Source organism: Oncorhynchus tshawytscha, unplaced genomic scaffold (assembly GCF_018296145.1).
Source record: "Oncorhynchus tshawytscha isolate Ot180627B unplaced genomic scaffold, Otsh_v2.0 Un_scaffold_339_pilon_pilon, whole genome shotgun sequence".
In the NCBI taxonomy this organism is placed as follows: Eukaryota; Metazoa; Chordata; class Actinopteri; order Salmoniformes; family Salmonidae; genus Oncorhynchus; species Oncorhynchus tshawytscha.
In genome coordinates, this window is record NW_024609815.1 from 562501 (window position 1) to 582500 (window position 20000).

Here is a 20000-nt window from a genome sequence, read left to right on the forward strand (position 1 = left end):
ATAATTTTTGTGTGATTTTGTTGTCAGCACATTCAACTATGTAAAGAAAAAAATATTTAAGAAGGATATTTCATTCATTCAGATCTAGGATGTGTTATTTTAGTGTTCCCTTCATTTTTTTGAGCAGGGTACATATACACTGAGTGTACAAAACATTAAGAACACCTGCTCTTTCTGTGACATAGACTGACCAGGTGAGTCCAGGTGAAAGTTATGATCCCTTATATATGTCACTTGTTAAATTCCCTTCAATCAGTGTAGATGAAGGGGAGGACACAGGTTGAAGAAGGATTTTTAAGTCTTGAGACCATTGAGACTTGTATTGTGTATGTGTGCCATTCAGAGGGTGAGTGGGTAATATTTAAGTGCCTTTGAACGGGGTATGATAGTAGGTACCAGGGTCCAGGATGCTTTGTGTCAAGAACTGCAACACTGCTGGATTTTTCCACGCTCAACAGTTTCCTGTATGTTTCAAGAATGGTCCACCACCCAAAAGACATCTAGCCAACTTGACACAACTGTGTTGGAGTCAACATGGGTCAGCATCCCATCACTTTCGACACCATGTAGAGTCCATGCTCTGACCAATTGAGGCTGTTCTATAGGCAAAGGGGGGCAGTAAAATAGAGAAGCAGTAAAGGCTATATACAGGGGGTACTGGTGTCAATGATGCAATCTGTCAGGATGCTCTCGATGGTTCAGCTGTAGAACTTTTTGAGGATCTGAGGACCCATGACAAATCTGTTTAGTTTCTTGAGGGGAAAAAGGCTTCGTAGTGCCCTCTTCACAACAGTCTTGGTGTGTTTGGTCCATGAGAGGTTGTTGGTGATGTGGACAGCAAGGAACTTGAAGCTCTCAACCTACTCCACTACAGCCCCGTCGATGAGAATGGGGGCGTGCTCGGTCCTCCTTTTCCCGTAGTCCACAATCATCTCCTTTGTCTTGATCATGTTGAGGGAGAGGTTGCTATCCTGGCACCACACGGCCAGGTCTCTGATGTCCTCCCTATAGGCTGTCTCATCATTGTCGGTGATCAGACCTACCACTGTTGTGTCATTGGCAAACTTAATGATGGTGTTGGAGTCGTGCCTGGCCATGCAGTCACGAGTGAACAGGGAGTACAGGAGGGGACTGAGCACGCACCCCTGAGGGGCCCCCGTGTTGAGTATCAGCGTGGCAGATGTGTTGTTACCTACCCTTACCACCTGGGGGTAAGGAAGTCCAGGATCCAGTTGCAGAGGGAGGTGTTTAGTCCCAGGGCCCTTAGCTTAGTGATGAGCTTTGAGGGCACTATGGTGTTGAACACTGAGCTGTAGTCAATAATAGCATTCTCACGTAGGTGTTCCTTTTGTCCGGGTGGTAAAGGGCAGTGTGGAGTGCAATAGAGATTGCATCGTCTTTGGATCTGTTGGGGCAGTATGCAAATTGGAGTGGGTCTCGGGTTTCTGGAATAATGATGTTGATGTGAGCCATGACCAGCACTTCATGGCTACGAATGTGAGTGCTACGGGTCGGTAGTCATTTAGGCAGGTTACCTTAGTGTTCTTGGGCACAGGGACTATGATGGTCTGTTTGAAACATGATGGTATTACAGACTCAGTCAGGGACAGGTTGAAAATGTCAGTGAAGACACTTGCCAGTTGGTCAGCGCATGCTCACAGTACACGTCCTAGTAATCCATCTGGCCCTGTGGCCTTGTGAATGTTGACCTGTTTAAAGGTCTTACTCACATCGGCTACAGAGAGCATGATCACACAGTCCTCCAGAACAGCTGATGCTCTCATGTAGTATGCTTCAGTGTTGCATGCCTCGAAGCGAGCATAGACGTGATCTAGCTTGTCTGGTAAGCTCGTGTCACTGGGAAGCTCGTGGCTGTTCTTTCCTTTGTAGTCTGTAATAGTTTTCAACCCTGCCACATCTGACCAGCGTTGGAGCCGGTGTAGTACGATTCAATCTTAGTCCTGTATTGGCGCTTTGCCTGTTTGATGGTTCGTCAGAGGGCATAGTGGGATTTCTTATAAGCATTTGGGTTAGAGTCCCGCTCCTTGAAAGCGGCAGCTCTACCCGGATGTTGCCTGTTATCTATGGTTTCTGGTTCGGGTTATGTACGTACTGTCACTGTAGGGACAACGTCATCGATGCACTTATTGATGAAGCCAGTGACTGATGTGGTATACTCTTCATTGCCATCGGAAGAATCCCAGAACATGTTCCAGTCTGTGCAAAACAGTCCTGTAGCTTAGCATCTGCATCTTCTAACCACTTCTTTATTGACCGAGTCACTGGTGCTTTACTGCTTTAGTTTTTGTTAGCAGGAATCAGGATGATAGAATTATGGTCAGATTTGCCAAATGGAGGGTGAGGGAGAGCTTTGTACGCATCTCTGTGTGTGGAGTAAAGGTGGTCTACAGTTTTTTCCCCTCTGGTTGCACATTTAAGATGCTGGTAGAAATGAGGTAAAAAGGATTTAAGTTTCCTGCATTAAGGTCCCTGGTCACTAGGAGCGCCGCCTCTGGATGAGCATTTTCCTGTTTGCTTATGGCCTTATACAGCTCATTGAGTGCAGTCTTAGTGACAGCATCGGTTTATGGTGGTAAATAGACAGCTACGAAAAATAGAGGTGAAAACTCTCTTGGTAAATAGTGTGGTCTACAGCTTATCCTGAGATACTCTACCTCAGGCGGGGAAAATCTTGTGACTTCCTTTATATTAGATTTTGTGCACCAGCACACCAGCACCAGTATAGTGTTTAAAAATATACACAGACTGCCACCTCTTGTCTTACCAGAGGCGGCTGTTCTATCAGCGTAAACTCCGACATCTGTATGTTATCCTTTTTGTTGTTCAGCCACAACTCAGTGACAAGATATTACAGTTTTTAATGTCCCGTTGGTAGGATATTCATGACCGTAGCTCATCTATTTTGTTATCCGATGATTGTAGGTTGGCTAATAGGACTAACGGTAGAGGCAAATTACCCACTTGCCGTCGGATCCTTACAAGGCACCCCGACCTACATTCCCGATATCTCTGTCTCTTTCTCATGCGAATCACAGGGATTTGGGCCTTGAAGTAAATTCTTCGCATCCGACTCGTAAAAGAAAAAATCTTTGCCCAGTACGAGGTGAGTAATCGCTGTCCTGATATTTAGAAGCTAATTTTGGTCGTAAGAGATGGTGGCAGAAACATTATGTACAAAATAAGTTACAAATAAGGTGAAAAAAACACACAATAGCACAATAGGTTAGGAGACAGTAAAATGGCAGCCATCTCCTCCTGCGCCATTCAGTTACATTACTAAGTCTGCACGTCACAAGATCTTAGTCCTGTGAGTTAATACAATATCTTTCTCCTGGCAGCTAAAACTTGATCTTAGTCCTGGCAGCTAACCAAAGTTCTTAGTCCTGGGAGCTAACACAAAATCTTAGTCCTGGCAGCTAACAGAAGATCTTAGTCCTGGCAGCTAACACAAGTTCTTAGTCCAGGGAGCTAACACAAGATTTTAGTCCGGGAAGCTAACACAAGATCTTTGTCCAGGCAGCTAACACAAGATCTTTGTCCAGGCAGCTAACACAAGATCTTAGTGCTGGGAGCTAACACAAGATCTTTGTCCTGGCAGCTAACACAAGATCTTAGTCCTGGGAGCTAACATAATATATTTGTCCAGGCAGCTAACACAATATCTTAGTCCTGGGAGCTAACACAAGTCTTGAGGCATCTAATACAAGTGTAGTTCACTGAACCCCCTCCCCTACAATGGCAGGCAGTAGTTTGACTGAGGAGATTGTGAATATTTAATATTCCCACATGTTATCTAACCAAGACAGAGGAGATGAGATTCTAATGGAAGTGAGTTGTGATAGGGAGTGAATCTGCTCTGTGTGTGTGTGTGTGTGGGGGGGGTCGTCACTCTCACCCCTCAGGTTGTGCGACTTCATCGCTTTGCATCGTGAGATTCTGGGTAGTGGGCACGGAAGTCTGACATTGCCCTTCTCTCTGAGTGACACATCTCTCTCTCACACACACGCACAAACGAAACACACACACACACACAATATATGGGGTCACATAGATACATACTGTATCTATGGGCAATAGCATGGCTACTGAATATTTCATAACAGTAGGGTTTAAAAATAGATGTTTAGTTTCACTGTCCTGGCGGGGGAATTTGACAACTGTACAAAGCTAAGGGTGGCCTTGTAGAGGGGCACTTCCTCTGGTACAGTTCAATCCATCTTAGGGCCATGGCCACTCATACTGTATTAAATACCAGCGTGACTGTTAATGGGAATATATTCAATTAAACAACTATTTCGTACTCGTTCCTAGCTCCTAGTTTCCTAGTATTTTTCTCACTTCCCCAATGCCAGGTTGTTACTACTGCTCCTGTACATAATGTATGGTTTGAAACTTAAAGTAATATTTTCAACTTATATTACAGTTACTGTACTGTAATAATAACCAGCAACATACACAGTTAAAAAACACTGTCTGTCTGTCTGTCTGTCTGTCTGTCTGTCTGTCTGTCTGTCCCTCCGTGGGTATCATACACCCTCTAGACCAGGGATGGGCAACTTTGATGGGGGCGGCAGTGGCTCTTGGGTCAGCCTACCAACATCCATACCTACACATGTGATCAGAGCAACACGTTTGCTTTACATCACTTTTTATGTTGCAGTTTTACTGTCAGTCAGTGCCATATAACAAGTGGAAAACTGTTGATGCACAACCAAGTTTGGAAATGGCATGTTGTGTTTTCTAAATGTTTCACCCCCGGCTCCTACGCCCATGTATATCATGATTACTAGTGCCAGGAGTTGTGAACTGACCATAAAATACAGATCCTCATGTTTCAAAAAAGAAAAGAACAACTGCCATCTCAACTGTTACAGTAGGTCACAGGCCGTGTAGTAACAGCAGTAGTAACAACCTGGCATTGGGGAAGTGAGAAAAATACTAGGAAATGAGTCATACAGTAGCAGAGAAAGAGAAGAAAGGAAAAGACTGAAGCAAACAACAATGCACATTTCTTTCATACATTTAAAACAAAGGACATCAAGGACAACTAAAATCATAACAGCAATGCCAACTGTATATGTTTTTGTGCATGTCTGGTGCTATTTCATGTATGTGTGTGTTCTTGTATGTGTTTATTTGAATAAAAGTGTGTGTGTATGCATGTGTACAAACACCTGCACGGCATCAGTCAAACCGGCATTAGTTGTAAAAACATTCATTCATTCATTCAAATGTACTTTTTATTATGTTTTATTTCTCTTTTCTAAAAACGTTTATCTTTGACCGTCATTCTATCTCTCACACAGCAACTCCACTCCCACTTGTCTCCAATTCCACATACCAACCCTCAGCTTCCCTCAGCCCATCCCATCTATCTCTGCTGGCCACCCACTTCGTGTTTCTACGCAACACATATCTTTCAACTATGCTGTGATGTTTAATGTACAATTTCAATCTATCTAATCGAATGGAATCTACAGGTTGCGTGTTGAAGATAAATACTTTTACTACGAGTATTAGTATATTAGCAATTGACTGACCCGGTCAATTTTAGATCAATGCTATGCATTTTCAGCCATTCCTGAACCTGAGACCAGAAACAGGCTACCTGAGGGCAACACCAAAGTAAATGGTCAATTGACTCTGTATCCTCACAACAAAATCTGCAGAGCTTCGATGATTTTATGTCCCAAATACTCAACATTCTGTTGGTGGCAAGAATAATATATAATAATTTTAGCTGAAAAGCACAAGTCTTGAATCTTGCGTTGTTTTATATATCAACTCATACACCCTGTACCATGGAATCAGTACATCAAAAATATCTTCACAACTATTTTGCAATCTGTATGGCACAGTTGTCAACATCCTGGTCCTCAAATGAAACTGGTATACTTTCCTATTTATGCTATTTTTATTCCTCTGACAGTTTTGATCCTTTATATTGGGCAGATAGACCAGTTCCCTACCTCCTCCCACTGCCACCTGCCTCTTCCATTTTTGGGGTAATACTGTAATCAATTGGTTGTACACTTGGATTGAGCAGACTCCATGAAGGACGTAATGCTACCATTCCAATTTACAATGTAAAGTCATGTAATTTAAAAACAAAATACCCTTTTCAAACATCTTTCCCATAAATACAGTTATTTTATCAACTAACACATTTGAGTTCAGCCATCATTTTTTTTGTAATATTTGTTCTATCTTTTCAGGGGGATGAAATGGAAATTGTATCCAATGCTTGTTAGAAAAAGAGAGATACTTTGAAAAAAGTATAATTTTCAATTAATCGAAAATGAAAATGGCAATCTGCACAAAGGCAAAAAGGCTATTTTTAAACAATGGATGAGTTTTTCTTGTTAATCTACTTGAGAACCATTCAGGGTTCAAATAAAACTTTTCAATGAGTGAAGCTTTTAGAGAGAGGTTTAGTGCTTTTATATTTAATCATCTCAACCCACCCAATTCATATTCATTATATAGATAGGCACATTTTATTTTGTCTGGTTTAGCATCCCTGTCAGACTGGGTGCGCAACTGGTCAACTGGAGTCAGGTGCAGGAGAGCAGAGATGAGTGAACAGGCACACTATAATTGGCAGAAGCAAAACAGTCAGACGCAACAGCGTCACAACACTCCAGCCAAAGGCAGAAGCGAATAGCGCTCTGGTCACACAAAATAATGTACAACAATACAATAGCACGGGTTCAAAACAATACCCGGGAAAAAACTGCCTGACGCGTCACACAATAAACGTAACGAACAATTACATACACAGACATTGGGGGAACAGAGGGTTAAATACACGACAAGTAATGAGGGAATGAAAACCAGGTGTGTGGGAAAACAAGAGAAAACAAATGGAAAATGAAAGGTGGATCGGCGATGGCTAGAAGACCGGTGACGTTGACCGCCGAACGCCGCCCGAACAAGGAGAGGAACCGACAATCCCAGATAAAGCTAAATGTGTTTTGCTCATATGATTTGAAAAACGAATCATCAGGAGTAGGCAGCGCAATAAGTAAGTGAGTAAAGTGAGATATGACTAAGGAGTTAATCAGGGCAATTTTTCCATAAATAGACAGGTATTGGTTGCAGGACCCCACATCACACCCGGACCTAACCAAATAGAGAAATAAAACGGCTCTCTAAAACGTCTTGTTTTAACAATAGAGAAATCAGACCTTCCTGATGAGATCCTGACAGACTACCATTTCTATAGGAGTAGTTAAAACAATCTATCAATGGAGCTTTTAGTACATCAAAAAATACTTGATAAAATTCAGTAGGCCTACCTAAACAAGAGCTCTTAGAAATGATATAGCTAGCCTATGCCTCTCTTCGTTGATAGGCTATTGAACGGAGGAACCGCGACCCGCTTCAGAGGACGAAAGTGACGTCACGAAGTGCCATTCTGCTGCGGGAGGGGAGGGGGTGTACAACTAAATAATAGATTACTGGTCACGTGGTGTAAGCAGGCTTCTGAATTATTTAAAAGGCTCTCGCCTCCCACCGCCTCCTGGTGATGCGCGAGATGCTGCTGCTGCTGAAGAGAGAGAAGGAGAAGAGAGAGAAGGAGAAGAGAGAGGGGGAAGCAGAGAGAGCGAGAAAGAGAGAGAGGGAGAGAGAGAGAGAGAGAGAGAGACTGCAGCAACCGACATGGAGCTCGAGCCTTTCCGGAGGAGAGCGAGCATCCTCTAATCTGCCAGGTTCACTGTAGAATACGTAAGTGAATTTTTTTCTCGTCCTTTCTCTCCATCTCTGTCCCACTCTCACCCTCCCTGTCTGTGTCGTCATTGTTATGTGTGTGTTAAAAATGGCGTATTCGACCCGCGGTGTGTATGTGTGTCCTGCAGTTGATCGCGTTGTTGTTTGATGATAAAATGTTTCCTTCTTGAGTCACACCTGCTCGGCGTGCGTGTGCGTGTGCATGTGTATGTGTTCGGGGTGGGAACTCGCATCCCTGTTGCAGCTGCAGTAGACTCCAGCAGAGAGAGAGGAGAGGAAGAAACGATTTCTTATTACATTACCCGACATAAAGGTATTTGTTTATCAACAGCTAGAGTAAATGTTGAAATCTGCCTGATATCATCACGTAGAAGGCTACATCTCATCTGATCGCTATTTTATCATAGAAGGACCTTTAGATAGATATAAGGCTACCCTCTGCTGTGTGTGTGTGAGTGAGAGAGACTGTACGAAATGGATGCTTATCATCAGATTTATAGCATCATGTCTGCGTGTGTAGGGTGCACGCCGATCCTCTGCAAGAATCAGTCTGCTTTTTTCTATAGATGATAGCTGCGTGTGGAGTGGGGGGCTACATCTGAACTTGTGCTGTTGGGGAAACTCTTGGGAGCAGATTTGTTGGGAGGTACACCTCGTTTAGTATAGCATAGGATAGGGAAGGATCGGGTAGGATAGGGCAGTGTAGGGTTGGTTAGGGTAGTGTAGGATAAGGTTGGTTAGGGTAGGATAATGTTGGTTAGGGTAGGGTAGGATAAGGTTGGTTAGGGTAGAATAAGGTTGGTTAGGGTAGTGTAGGATAAGGTTGATTAGGGTAGTGTAGGATAAAGTTTGTTAGAGTAGGATAAGGTTGGTTAGGGTAGGGTAGGATAAGGTTGGTTAGGTTAGGATAAGGTTCGGGTAGGGTAGGATAAGGTTGGTTAAGGTAGGATAAGGTTCGGGTAGGGTAGGGTGAGATAAGGTTGGTTAGGGTAGAGTAAGGTTGGGGCAGGGTAGGATTAAGGTTTGGGTAGGATAGGATACGGTTGGTTAGGGTAGGATTAAGGTTTGGGTAGGGTAGGATAAGGTTCGTTAGGGTAGGATTAAGGTTTGGGTAGGGTAGGATAAGGTTGGTTAGAGTAGGGTGAGATAAGGTTGGTTAGGGTAGGGTGAGATAAGGTTGGTTAGGGTAGGGTGTGATAAGGTTGGGTAGGGTTGGGTGAGATAAGGTTGGTTAGGGTAGGGTAGGGTTGGGCAGGGTATGGGTAGAGTTGGGTAGGGTAGGATAAGGTTGGTTAGGGTAGGATAAGGTTGGGTAAGGTAGGGTAGGATAAGGTTGGTTAGGGTAGTGTAGGATAAGGTTGGTTAGGGTAGGATAAGGTTGGTTAGGGTAGGATAAGGTTGGTTAGGGTAGAATAGGGTTGGTTAGGGTAGGATAAGGTTTGTTAGGGTAGGTTAAGGTAGGGTAGGATAAGTTTGGTTAGGGTAGGGTGAGATAAGGTTGGTTAGGGTAGGGTAGGATAAGGTTGGTTAGGGTAGGGTAGGGTTGGGTAGGGTATGATAAGGTTGGTTAGGGTAGTGTAGGATAAGGTTGGTTAGGGTAGGATAAGGTTGGCGAGGGTAGGATAGGGTTGGTTAGGGTAGGATAAGGTTGGTTAGGGTAGGATAAGGTTGTTTAGGGTAGGTTTTAGGTTGGGTAAGGTAGGGTAGGATAAGGTTGGTTAGGGTAGTATAGGGTAAGGTTGGTTAGGGTAGGGTTATTATTGTATATTATTGTGTTATGACTTTCCATCCTCTCTGGGTTTGAGCATGAAATAGATGGTAGAGAGAGAGAGAAAGAGAGAGGGATCAAAGAGAGCTCTGTAACTGCAGTATTGTCATCAGAGCCTTCACACACATTCCTCTCTGTCTCTCTCTCTCTCTCTGTCTGAGAAGCCAAAAGCTGGAAACATTGATTTCAATTATTTAGGGCTGAGGGCTGAGGTTTAAACACACACACACACACACACATGCACACACTGAGATGTTGAGACAGGTCTGTGTGTTAGAAAGCCTGGAGCCCGAGAACAAGCTACTCTCTAATGACATGTCATGAGAGTTGTCTCTCTCTCCCTCCCTCCCTCTCTCTCGCTCTCTCTCCATCACCCATTCCTCCCCATGTTCATTTTCTTCCTCTACCTCTCTTCCTCACCCACTCCCCTTCTCTCTGCTCTCTCCTTCCATCTGTGTGGTGCTGGCCGTGGTGCTGAAAGCAGCAGTCATTAACAGGAATTATAAACTGGGTGGTTCAAGCCCTGAATGCTGATTGGCTGACAGCTGTGGTATATCAGACCGTATACCACGGATAAGACAAAACATTTATTTTTGCTGCTCTAATTACGTTTGTAATCAGTTTATAATAGCAATAAGGCACCGGGGATTTGTGGTATATGCTCAATATACCAAGGCTAAGGGCTGTATCCAGGCACTCTGAGTTGAGTTGTGCTTAAGAACAGCATTTAGCCGTGGTGTACTGGCCACATACCCCATCCCCTCGGGCCTTATTGCTAAAATATGGTGTTGATAGTGATAATAGTCATGCCTGTTATGTTGTATTAGTTTGGCTACATTCCCGTCATGACAAGGAAGATCACAAGATGAGTTTAACCCTGATGGGGATACCAGTTCAATAATTCCCCTCCTGTCATGGCTAGATGTCACGGGGAGTAACATCGACTGCTCCCTATAAGCTTGTTTGTAATGGATTTAGATCAATCCTTCTGTCAACAGGTGTGTGCTTGTATGTGTGTGTGTAATGTGTAATGATGAAACATCATTGAGCCACAGGTTGCAGCTGTGTGTGTGTGTATGTGTGCGTGTGTGTGTGTGTTTTGTGTTCCCTTATACTGTGTGTTTGTTTATATCTAAATGTTTGTTTGCGCAAAGTGCCCTTTGCTTGATTGCTTGATAGATTGTTGTGTGTGTGTGTGTGTGTATAGATGATCTCATAACCCTTGTTCTATTTCATGTGTGACTCACCCTCTCACAAGAACACACACAACCTGATTTGGTTTGTGAATGGGAGATAGCCTCACTGACGTCACAGAGCCTGTCTGTGCATAAAAGCTAATACAATCACCTCCACACACACACACACACACACACACACCATCACAGAGCATCTGCATCTCCGTCATCAGCAGCACACCCCCTACCAGACAACAGGCCACATAAATATATAGAGAGATAGAGAGTGAGAGGGGAGAGAGGGGGGGGTCAAGTGTGGGAGGTGTTTGTTCTCATTATACTGTTATCTCTGTGATCTTACTGCATGTGTAATGAAAGGAAATGAATGGGCAGACTTTAACTGTAGTTTAAAGTAATTACTCTCCTCTCCTCCTCTTCTTTTGTCTCATCCTTTCTACTGGGGAGAGGAGAGGAAGACCAGATCAGGCCATGTGGTCGGGATCAATTCTGGGCCCTAGGGATGTGTACAGCGTATTGGTGTGGTTACCAATCCTTTTAGATATGTGTCACAGTTTGGCAATATGGTTACCATGGTTATCAAATACAAGGCCATCCAAAGGAACACAGATATAGAGGGACAGAGAAATGAGAGAGAGGGGGAGAGAGAGATTGGGGGAAAGAGGAGAGAGAGAGATGGAGGGCTGCGTTCCAGCTGTCTTTCACACTCTCACTACACTCTTGAACTCAGCACTGGAGAGAGAAAGAGAGAGAGAGACTGAAAGAAAGGAAGAGAGAGAGAACATTTCTCTTGTCAGGTCCTATACCCAATGATGACATACCCTCTCTCTGACTCTGACCTACTCAGAAGTCCAGTGGTTGCCATATCAGAACATTGCCGGTTGCCAGATTGGACTGAATCAGTTGCCAGATTGGACTGAATGACGCTTCTTAGCTTTATTAAGATACTGAGTTCCAGAAGCTGAATCAGGATGTACGTTCTGTCAGTCAGACATACAGTAATGTTGGCTGGAACACACAGCTAACCACTCTCTTACAACAACGAATCATGCTCATTGATTGGCCGATTGAATAACAATCATTTATTATTATGGTGGATGACTATAGGAAACCAGATGGCAGACAGATGGATGGACAGACAGACCGATCGAAAGGCAGAGGACGGCTGGACATTGTAATGGGCTGTTTACACCTGTTCTTCTAGTTAGGGAGGACAGATCCTATTGCATTGTGTTTGAGATCAATACTGTGTCTGATGGGAACAGATGAGCTGTTTTATCAGTCTGCTGCTCATCCCTCCATCATCATCCCTCCTCTCTTATCCTTTATGTTCTATTATCCACACTCTGCAGGGACAATAGCCATGGCCACCTCTCTCCTGTATTGTGCCTTGCTTTGTGGTTAAACTGAAACGCACACACATACACACACACACACACACACACACACACACACACTCATACAACCACTGTGGTTAAACAGCTGGGTAATTGCAGGCCTCGTTTAAGTGGTTGATAACTGAGAGGCGTGTGTGTAGTGTGTGTGTGTGTGTGTGTGTGTGTGTGTGTGTGTGTGTGTGTGTGTGTGTGTGTGTGTGTGTGTGTGTGTGTGTGTGTGTGTGTGTGTTCGATGATTGAGTAGTGCTCGATGATTGAGAGGTGCGTTGGCCCACTTTACATAAATGACTTCTCTTCCTGAGTGCAGACAGAGGGGGAATAATAGAGAAATAAACTGAGAAAGAGAAAGCTCATTGAAAGATGGAAAGAGGTTGTCAGTAATAGCAGTCATCAGAGCAGGTTATTTTCCTACCCGGGACGCACATACTGACTGTGTATTAACTACTGTTCACTTTAGACCAAATGGTTTTACTCAATCATCTTCTATGAGTGCAGTCGTTGACTGACTGGGCGGAGGACAAGGGGATTGGTTGATCGAAGGTTGAATCCTTGACTATGTCTCAAATAGAGCCCTGTTCCCTCTATAGGGCTCTACTTTTGACCAGTAATCTGGACTAAGGTAGGGCACTATATCGGGAATAGGGTGCCATTTGGGACGCACCACCCTGTAATTATTTGTCTATGGCTGTAATTATATTGTGTGTGCTTGTGTGGGTCTGTAACAGAACAATGTGTTCTGTCAGATTGGGGGGAGTGGAGGAGTTGAGTCTTACAGTCCATCAGCTCTGAGTTCATCTCAGGTCAGATCTAATCAGGAAGTGATGATGACTCAGGAAGTTACAGCACAGCACAGTCATCTGGAACACACGCATGTACACACACATACACATACAGACGGATATGAACTGTCATATTTGGCGTAGTGTAATGAGATGGTTGCTATAACAACAGGTTTACAAGGACCAGCTGATAATTAGCTCTCTGTTTTCAGGTAGAAACTCATTCTGGAACACACATCTCGCTGTGTGTGTGTGTGTGTGTGTGTGTGTGTGTGTGTGTGTGTGTGTGTGTGTGTGTGTGTGTGTGTGTGTGTGTGTGTGTGTGTATGTGTGTGTGTGTTTACAGTAAAGGATGGATAACCAGCCATATCTTCCCCAATGTGACTGTAACTGTCAAACAGCTGTGGACAAGACACAGACATGGTGTCATATGTTGTCAGCTGTATTGTACTGTACGTGTAAGAACATGGGGTTTTCTGTTACAGATTGACACCTTAGACAACAGACAACACTTCTATATCACCATGAGGAACTGCTGACCCCCCTCACCTGACTACCAGAGAGAAGACACTTTCTTCCTCCCATCCTCTCTCCCACTCCGCCCGTCTTCACAAGGATAAGCGTTATTTTCGAGAGTGGAAAAAGTGAACGTCAGAGGACAAACTAGAGAAAAAAGCTGAAGCCCTCTCTTGACCCTTGACCTCTAACCACTGACCTGTGACCTCAGTATGTCAGGTCTGCGTGGTAAGCTGCAGCGTGTCCAGTGGCGGGCAGGATGGCACTCCTTCACCTCCAGAGTCCTCAGGACCAAACCAGTAGAGAGCATGTTGGACTCTGGGACAGGTAGGTGTTTACAGGGGGCCTCTAGGGGCATGAATGAAGGTGGGAATGTGTGTGTGTGGGGGGAGTATATGTGTGGGTATACAGTATGTGTAGATATATGTGTGTGGGTTATATTAACGTGTGTTTTATGTTAAGGTGTGTGTTTGTATGCTAATGTAAGTGTGTGTGTACAGGTGGTACCAGCAGCCATGGCACCAAACTAGCGAGGGTGTTGTCCACGGTAGACCTGGTGTCACTAGGGGTAGGAAGCTGCGTTGGCACGGGGATGTACGTGGTCTCTGGGCTGGTTGCTAAGGAGATGGCCGGACCTGGCGTCATCGTCTCCTTCATCATCGCTGCTGTCGCCTCTATACTGTCAGGTACACACACACACACACACACACACACACACACACACACACACACACACACACACACACACACACACACACACACACACACACACACACACACACACGTGCACACACGCACACACACGTGCACACACACACACACACCCACACACATAGCTACTGTACATGATATTTGTGTGTCTCCCCTTCAGGAGTGTGTTATGCTGAATTTGGGGTTCGCGTTCCCAAGACAACAGGCTCAGCCTACACCTACAGCTACGTGACAGTGGGGGAGTGTGTGGCCTTTTTCATTGGCTGGAACCTGATCCTGGAGTACTTGATCGGCACAGCCGCGGGGGCGTCGGCTCTCAGCAGCATGGCGGACTCACTAGCCAATAAAAGCATCTCTACGTTTATGACTACACACATCGGAACACTCAACGGCCTGGGTGAGTCTGGAGGGGGGGAGAGAGGGGAGGGAGGGGGTGGAGAAGGGAGGAGGGTGTGAGCTGTATATCTGTGTGGGTGTGTGTGGTGTTTCCAGTAGCTGTGACATAATCTTCCCTGAGACCTGGGCTGTGTCCAGCATAGAAATGTAGTACGTTGAACAGCCATGCCTTTCTGACAGTTAGAGTAATAATACAAGTCAGTAGGGTTCACCTTCCTGAATGTGAGCCTGACGTCTAGAGTGGCTAGCAGTATAGGAACAGACAGTGAAAGCTCATTCCTTAACATAACAGATGATCACTACTTTTTCTGTTTGTGGATTGTAGCGAGGGTTATGCTACAGGGTTGTGATAGTTTTTCTGTTTGTGGATTGTAGCGAGGGTTATGCTACAGGGTTGTGATAGTTTTTCTGTTTGTGGATTGTAGCGAGGGTTATGCTACAGGGTTGTGACAGTTTTTCTGTTTGTGGATTGTAGCGAGGGTTATGCTACAGGGTTGTGACAGTTTTTCTGTTTGTGGATTGTAGCGAGGGTTATGCTACAGGGTTGTGATAGTTTTTCTGTTTGTGGATTGTAGCGAGGGTTATGCTACAGGGTTGTGATAGTTTTTCTGTTTGTGGATTGTAGCGAGGGTTATGCTACAGGGTTGTGACAGTTGTGTGACAGCCTAGGAACTGTGGAAACAGACAGAGGGAGACAACATCTCTCTGACAGGAAAAGGAAATGGGAACTTTCCAACAGCTGGCCATCTAGCCTGCCATCCATTCCCTCTGCTCACACACATGCACACACACATGCACGCATGCGCGCACACACACACACACTCATACACTGTTGGCACGGTGCATGACTGTTGACAGTGTGCTTTCATGTGTTTTCTGCTGGTTCAGTTTTTGATAATGGTGGGGCCCAGGCATCTAATGTAAGCTCTGTTACAGTAAGCTATTATAAAGCCCTCGTGTGAATCCATTTTAGCCTGTTTCTTATGCTGAGGTCTATAAAGCACTAGAGGCAATAGACACTAAAACGTCTGCAGGTCCAGACAACCTGGGCCCCTACCTCTTAAAGATAGCAGCTGGTATTATTACTGAACCTGTGGCTCACATTTTCAACTTGAGTCTCTTGACCAATTCCATTCCCACCATTTGGAAATCAGCTTATGTCCTCCCACTGCTAAAGGGTGGAGATCCCTCAGATCTAATAACTATCGTCCTATCTCTAAACTCCCAAACAATTTGAGGGAGTGCACATATGCAGCTATTCTAGCGAATGGAATGGAGGACACTTTCCCCGTGGTTTATTTTCATGCCAGTGTTACGCCCCTGAAAACAGGGGAGAAATAATCACGAGAGTGATACGGTGTTGTATTCTCAAAACGTTTAGTTCAATGAGAAAAGACCGCGATTTTCCCCAGGAATATGGGTGGAGACCAGAGCAATCGATCTCCGGCTCATAGATTAAGAGCATTTCGTAGATGACAGATGAACACTTTTAGGCACCACAAAATAAAGTAATCAATATAACGTTTACACATTACTCTCACAATTCGTACCCTTTGACAGATTTTAACTTTAACACAATTATATGAATGTTATCAATCTCTATCAACTAATACTGAATGCATCTTCTTAACCTTAGATGTTTTAAGATCCTCACATACTATGAACTTACTAATACTTTTTAATGTATAACAGGCTATGAATATTTCCTTTACCCTGTTACACCAGCCAGGTGGGCTATACTCCTGTTGTAAAGAGAAGCAATGTGCTTAATATTAGTAAAGTTCAGAAATATATATAGTAGGCCTAGCCTATAGAAATCTGATGGGATCCTCCTCTTTTTAATAGAGGCCATCACTCTGTTTTCTACTGCATTTGCATAGCCTATAGAAATGTTGCGCAACATGAACTCATGGGCTGTCATGAAGTGTTTGATTACATTTTCGAATACATTTGCATTAATGTCAGAATGATTACAGGGACAATAGAGTGCTGAGTACCAGGTAGTTAGCAAGTTTGGTAGGCTACTAATGACCATCAGCAACATCAGAGCTTGGAGAAGACTAATTACCTGACTAAACGGTCTTGTGGAATTTGACTGCCTTCATGACTCGTGACCACCGGTGTGGCGGTAATATGGTCACCGCAACAGCCCTAAGAGGGGTTCAGTCTGGCTTTAGAATGGGGCACAGCACCACAACTACAGCTATAGAGGTGGCAAATTACCTCATAAATGCACTTGATAAAATGCAGCATTGTGCTGCTCTGTTTGTTGATATATCAAAGGCATTTGATTCAGTTGACCATGTTGCTAGCTAGACTCAGTAACATTGGTCTCAGTGAAGGGGCAGTAAATTGGTTTAAGAACTATCTTTCTGGTAGAACACAATATGTATATACTGACAGTCACAAGTCTGGCTTTCTTGAGATTAATAGAGGTGTGCCCCAGGGTTCCATTTTAGCTCCTGTGTTGTTCTCGATTTGTTTTAATGATTTAGGAAATGGGATGCAACCAGCAAAGTTCCATCTATATGCAGATGATACAGCCATATATTAACGTGCTCCTTCTCTGGTTCAGTCTGTTGAAGAGCTCCAGACTGCTTTTCTGTCACTGCAGGCCTCCCTTTATGGTCTCAAACTACAAAAAACGAAATGAATGACCTTTATCAGAGTTCGCACTCAGCCAGAGAAGGTAAGCATTGCCATCCTACAAATACCTAGGTATATGGTTGGATGACAAGTTGTCCTTTAAAGTTCATATGGATAATCTTGGGTTTCTATTTTGGTAATAAGGCTTGCTTCCGACTTATGGCTAGAAAGAAGCTTGTTCAGGCCACTTTTCTCTCTGTAATTGATTATGGTGACTTGTTATATATGCATGTAGCCGCTTTATTACAAATGCCAAGTCACTCACTCACCCGCCATTGCACCTTGTACCGAATGGTAGGTTGGTTACATGCTCAGAAAGCTACATTTGTATGTGTTCATCTACAAAGCACTTTTAGTCTGGTCTCCTTCACCACCAGCAGTTACCATACCCGGTCTGCTTGGTGGTTGCTATTTAAAGTCCCCAGGACATTTACAGTATTATGCAAGACTGCCTTCTCGTCTTGTGCACCAGAGGCACGGAATATGTTGCTGGATCATGTTGTTGTATTGTACTGTTGTACGTTTTAATTCTGTAATGTAGCTGCCTTCTTGGCCAGGTCTCCCTTGAAAAAGAGACTCTGGGTCTCAATGGGCTTTTCCTGGTTAAATCAAGGTTAAATAAAAAATGTATGTTTCCCTCTCGGTGTGGTGTGTATTTATCCCTCTCTCCCTCCCTCCGCTCCCCCTCTAGGTAAAGGAGAGCAGTCGTACCCAGACCTCCTGGCCCTGCTGATAGCAGTAATAGTGACAGTGATCGTGGCCCTGGGGGTGAAGAACTCAGTAGGGTTTAATAATGTGTTGAATGTGATCAACCTGATGGTGTGGGTCTTCATGATGGTGGCCGGACTCTTCTTCGTCAACGGACACAACTGGGACGATGGAAGGTTCTTACCCTTCGGGTGGTCAGGGGTGAGAAACACAAACAGACTTATATACAGTGGGGAGAACAAGTATTTGATACACTGCCGATTTTGTAGGTTTTCATACTTACAAAGCATGTAGAGGTCTGTAATTTTTATCATAGGTGCACTTCAACTGTGAGAGACGGAATCTAAAACACAAATCCAGAAAATCACATTAGTAACACACTGGAGTCTGTTTGATTGTGTGTGTGGACAGGTGTCTTTTATACAGGTAACGAGTTGAAACAGGTGCAGTTAATACAGGTAATGAGTGGAGAACAGGAGGGCTTCATAAAGAAAAACTAACAGGTCTGTGAGAGCCGGAATTCTTACTGGTTGGTAGGTGATCAAATACTTATGTCATGCAATAAAATGCAAATGAATTACTTAAAAATCATACAATGTGATTTTCTGGATTTTTGTTTTAGATTCCGTCTCTCACGGTTGAAGTGTACCTATGATAAAAATTACAGACCTCTACATGCTTTGTAAGTAGGAAAACCTGCAAAATCGGCAGTGTATCAAATACTTGTTCTCCCCACTGTACATATGCACATGCTATTACACACATACATTGGTAGGCATGCAGATATGCAATGAATTTTGATATTCAACTAGTCAACTTCTCCTAGTTTACTAGCTAATTTTAGATAGCAACATTGTTAACTAGTGGCTAACTCGAGCTCAACTGTTGGTGGAATTATAATGCCAAAAGTGATTGTGTTTTAACACAGCCTTTAACCACTGTCTCTACTGTGTGTGTTTATACCAGGTGATGCAGGGAGCAGCAACATGTTTCTATGCCTTCATAGGGTTTGACATAATCGCTACAACAGGAGAGGAAGCCAAGAGCCCCAACACCTCTATACCCTATGCTATTACTGTTTCCCTCATCACCTGCCTTACTGCATACGTCTCTGTGAGTACACACACACACACACACACACACACACACACACACACACACACACACACACACACACACACACACACACACACACACACACACACACACACACACACACACACGTCCATGCCCTATTCGGTGCAAATGACATCATTTGCCCTCAAGAGTTTGTCGGAATGAATGATTTCTGGTTGGTTGGACTCTCTCTATGTATGTCTGTGGTTTCAGATATAGACTCTATCTATATACTCCATGGTTTAAGATATAGACTCTATCTGTATACTCTATGGTTTCAGATATAGACTCTATGTATATACTCCATGGTTTAAGATATAGACCATATACTCTATGGTTTCAGATATAGACTCTATCTATATACTCCATGGTTTAAGATATAGACTCTATCTATATACTCTATGGTTTCAGATATAGACTCTATCTATATACTCCATGGTTTAAGATATAGACTCTATCTATATACTCCATGGTTTAAGATATAGACTCTATCTATATACTCTATGCTTTAAGATATAGACTCTATCTATATACTCTATGGTTTAAGATATAGACTATCTATATACTCTATGGTTTAAGATATAGACTATATACTCTATGGTTTCAGATATAGACTCTATCTACATACTCTATGGTTTAAGATATAGACTATATGCTCTATGGTTTCAGATATATACTATATCTGTATACTCTATGGTTTAAGATATAGACTATATACTCTATGGTTTCAAATATAAACTCTTATCTATATACTCTATGGTTTCAGATATAGACTCTATCTATATACTATATGGTTTAAGATATACACTCTATCTATACACTCTATCATTTCAGATATAGAGTATCTATATACTCTATGGTTTCAGATATAGACTCTATCAATAAACTCTATTGTTTAAGATATACACACTATATACTCTATGATGTAAGATATAGACTCTATCTATATAATATATGGTTTCAGATGTAGACTATCTTTATACTCTATGGTTTCAGATATAGACTATCTATATACTCT

General features: G+C 43.4%; 1 protein-coding gene across 2 annotated transcripts in view; it reads left to right on the forward strand.

Moving 5' to 3' along the window:
• Positions 1-7574: 7574 nt before the first annotated feature.
• Positions 7575-20000, forward strand: part of LOC112237593 (probable cationic amino acid transporter) — a 19081-nt gene continuing 6655 nt past the window's right edge. Inside the window, exons 1-6 of one of the 2 annotated variants that reach the window (XM_042318745.1) lie at positions 7575-7749; positions 13375-13732; positions 13906-14091; positions 14277-14513; positions 17850-18067; positions 18833-18979. In XM_042318745.1, the coding sequence (XP_042174679.1) occupies positions 13618-13732; positions 13906-14091; positions 14277-14513; positions 17850-18067; positions 18833-18979 (903 nt within the window). In that variant the 5' untranslated portion in view covers positions 7575-7749; positions 13375-13617. Of the gene's footprint in view, positions 7750-7807; positions 8066-13374; positions 13733-13905; positions 14092-14276; positions 14514-17849; positions 18068-18832; positions 18980-20000 lie in introns of those variants that run through there. The other variant, XM_042318746.1, reaches the window with a different exon arrangement.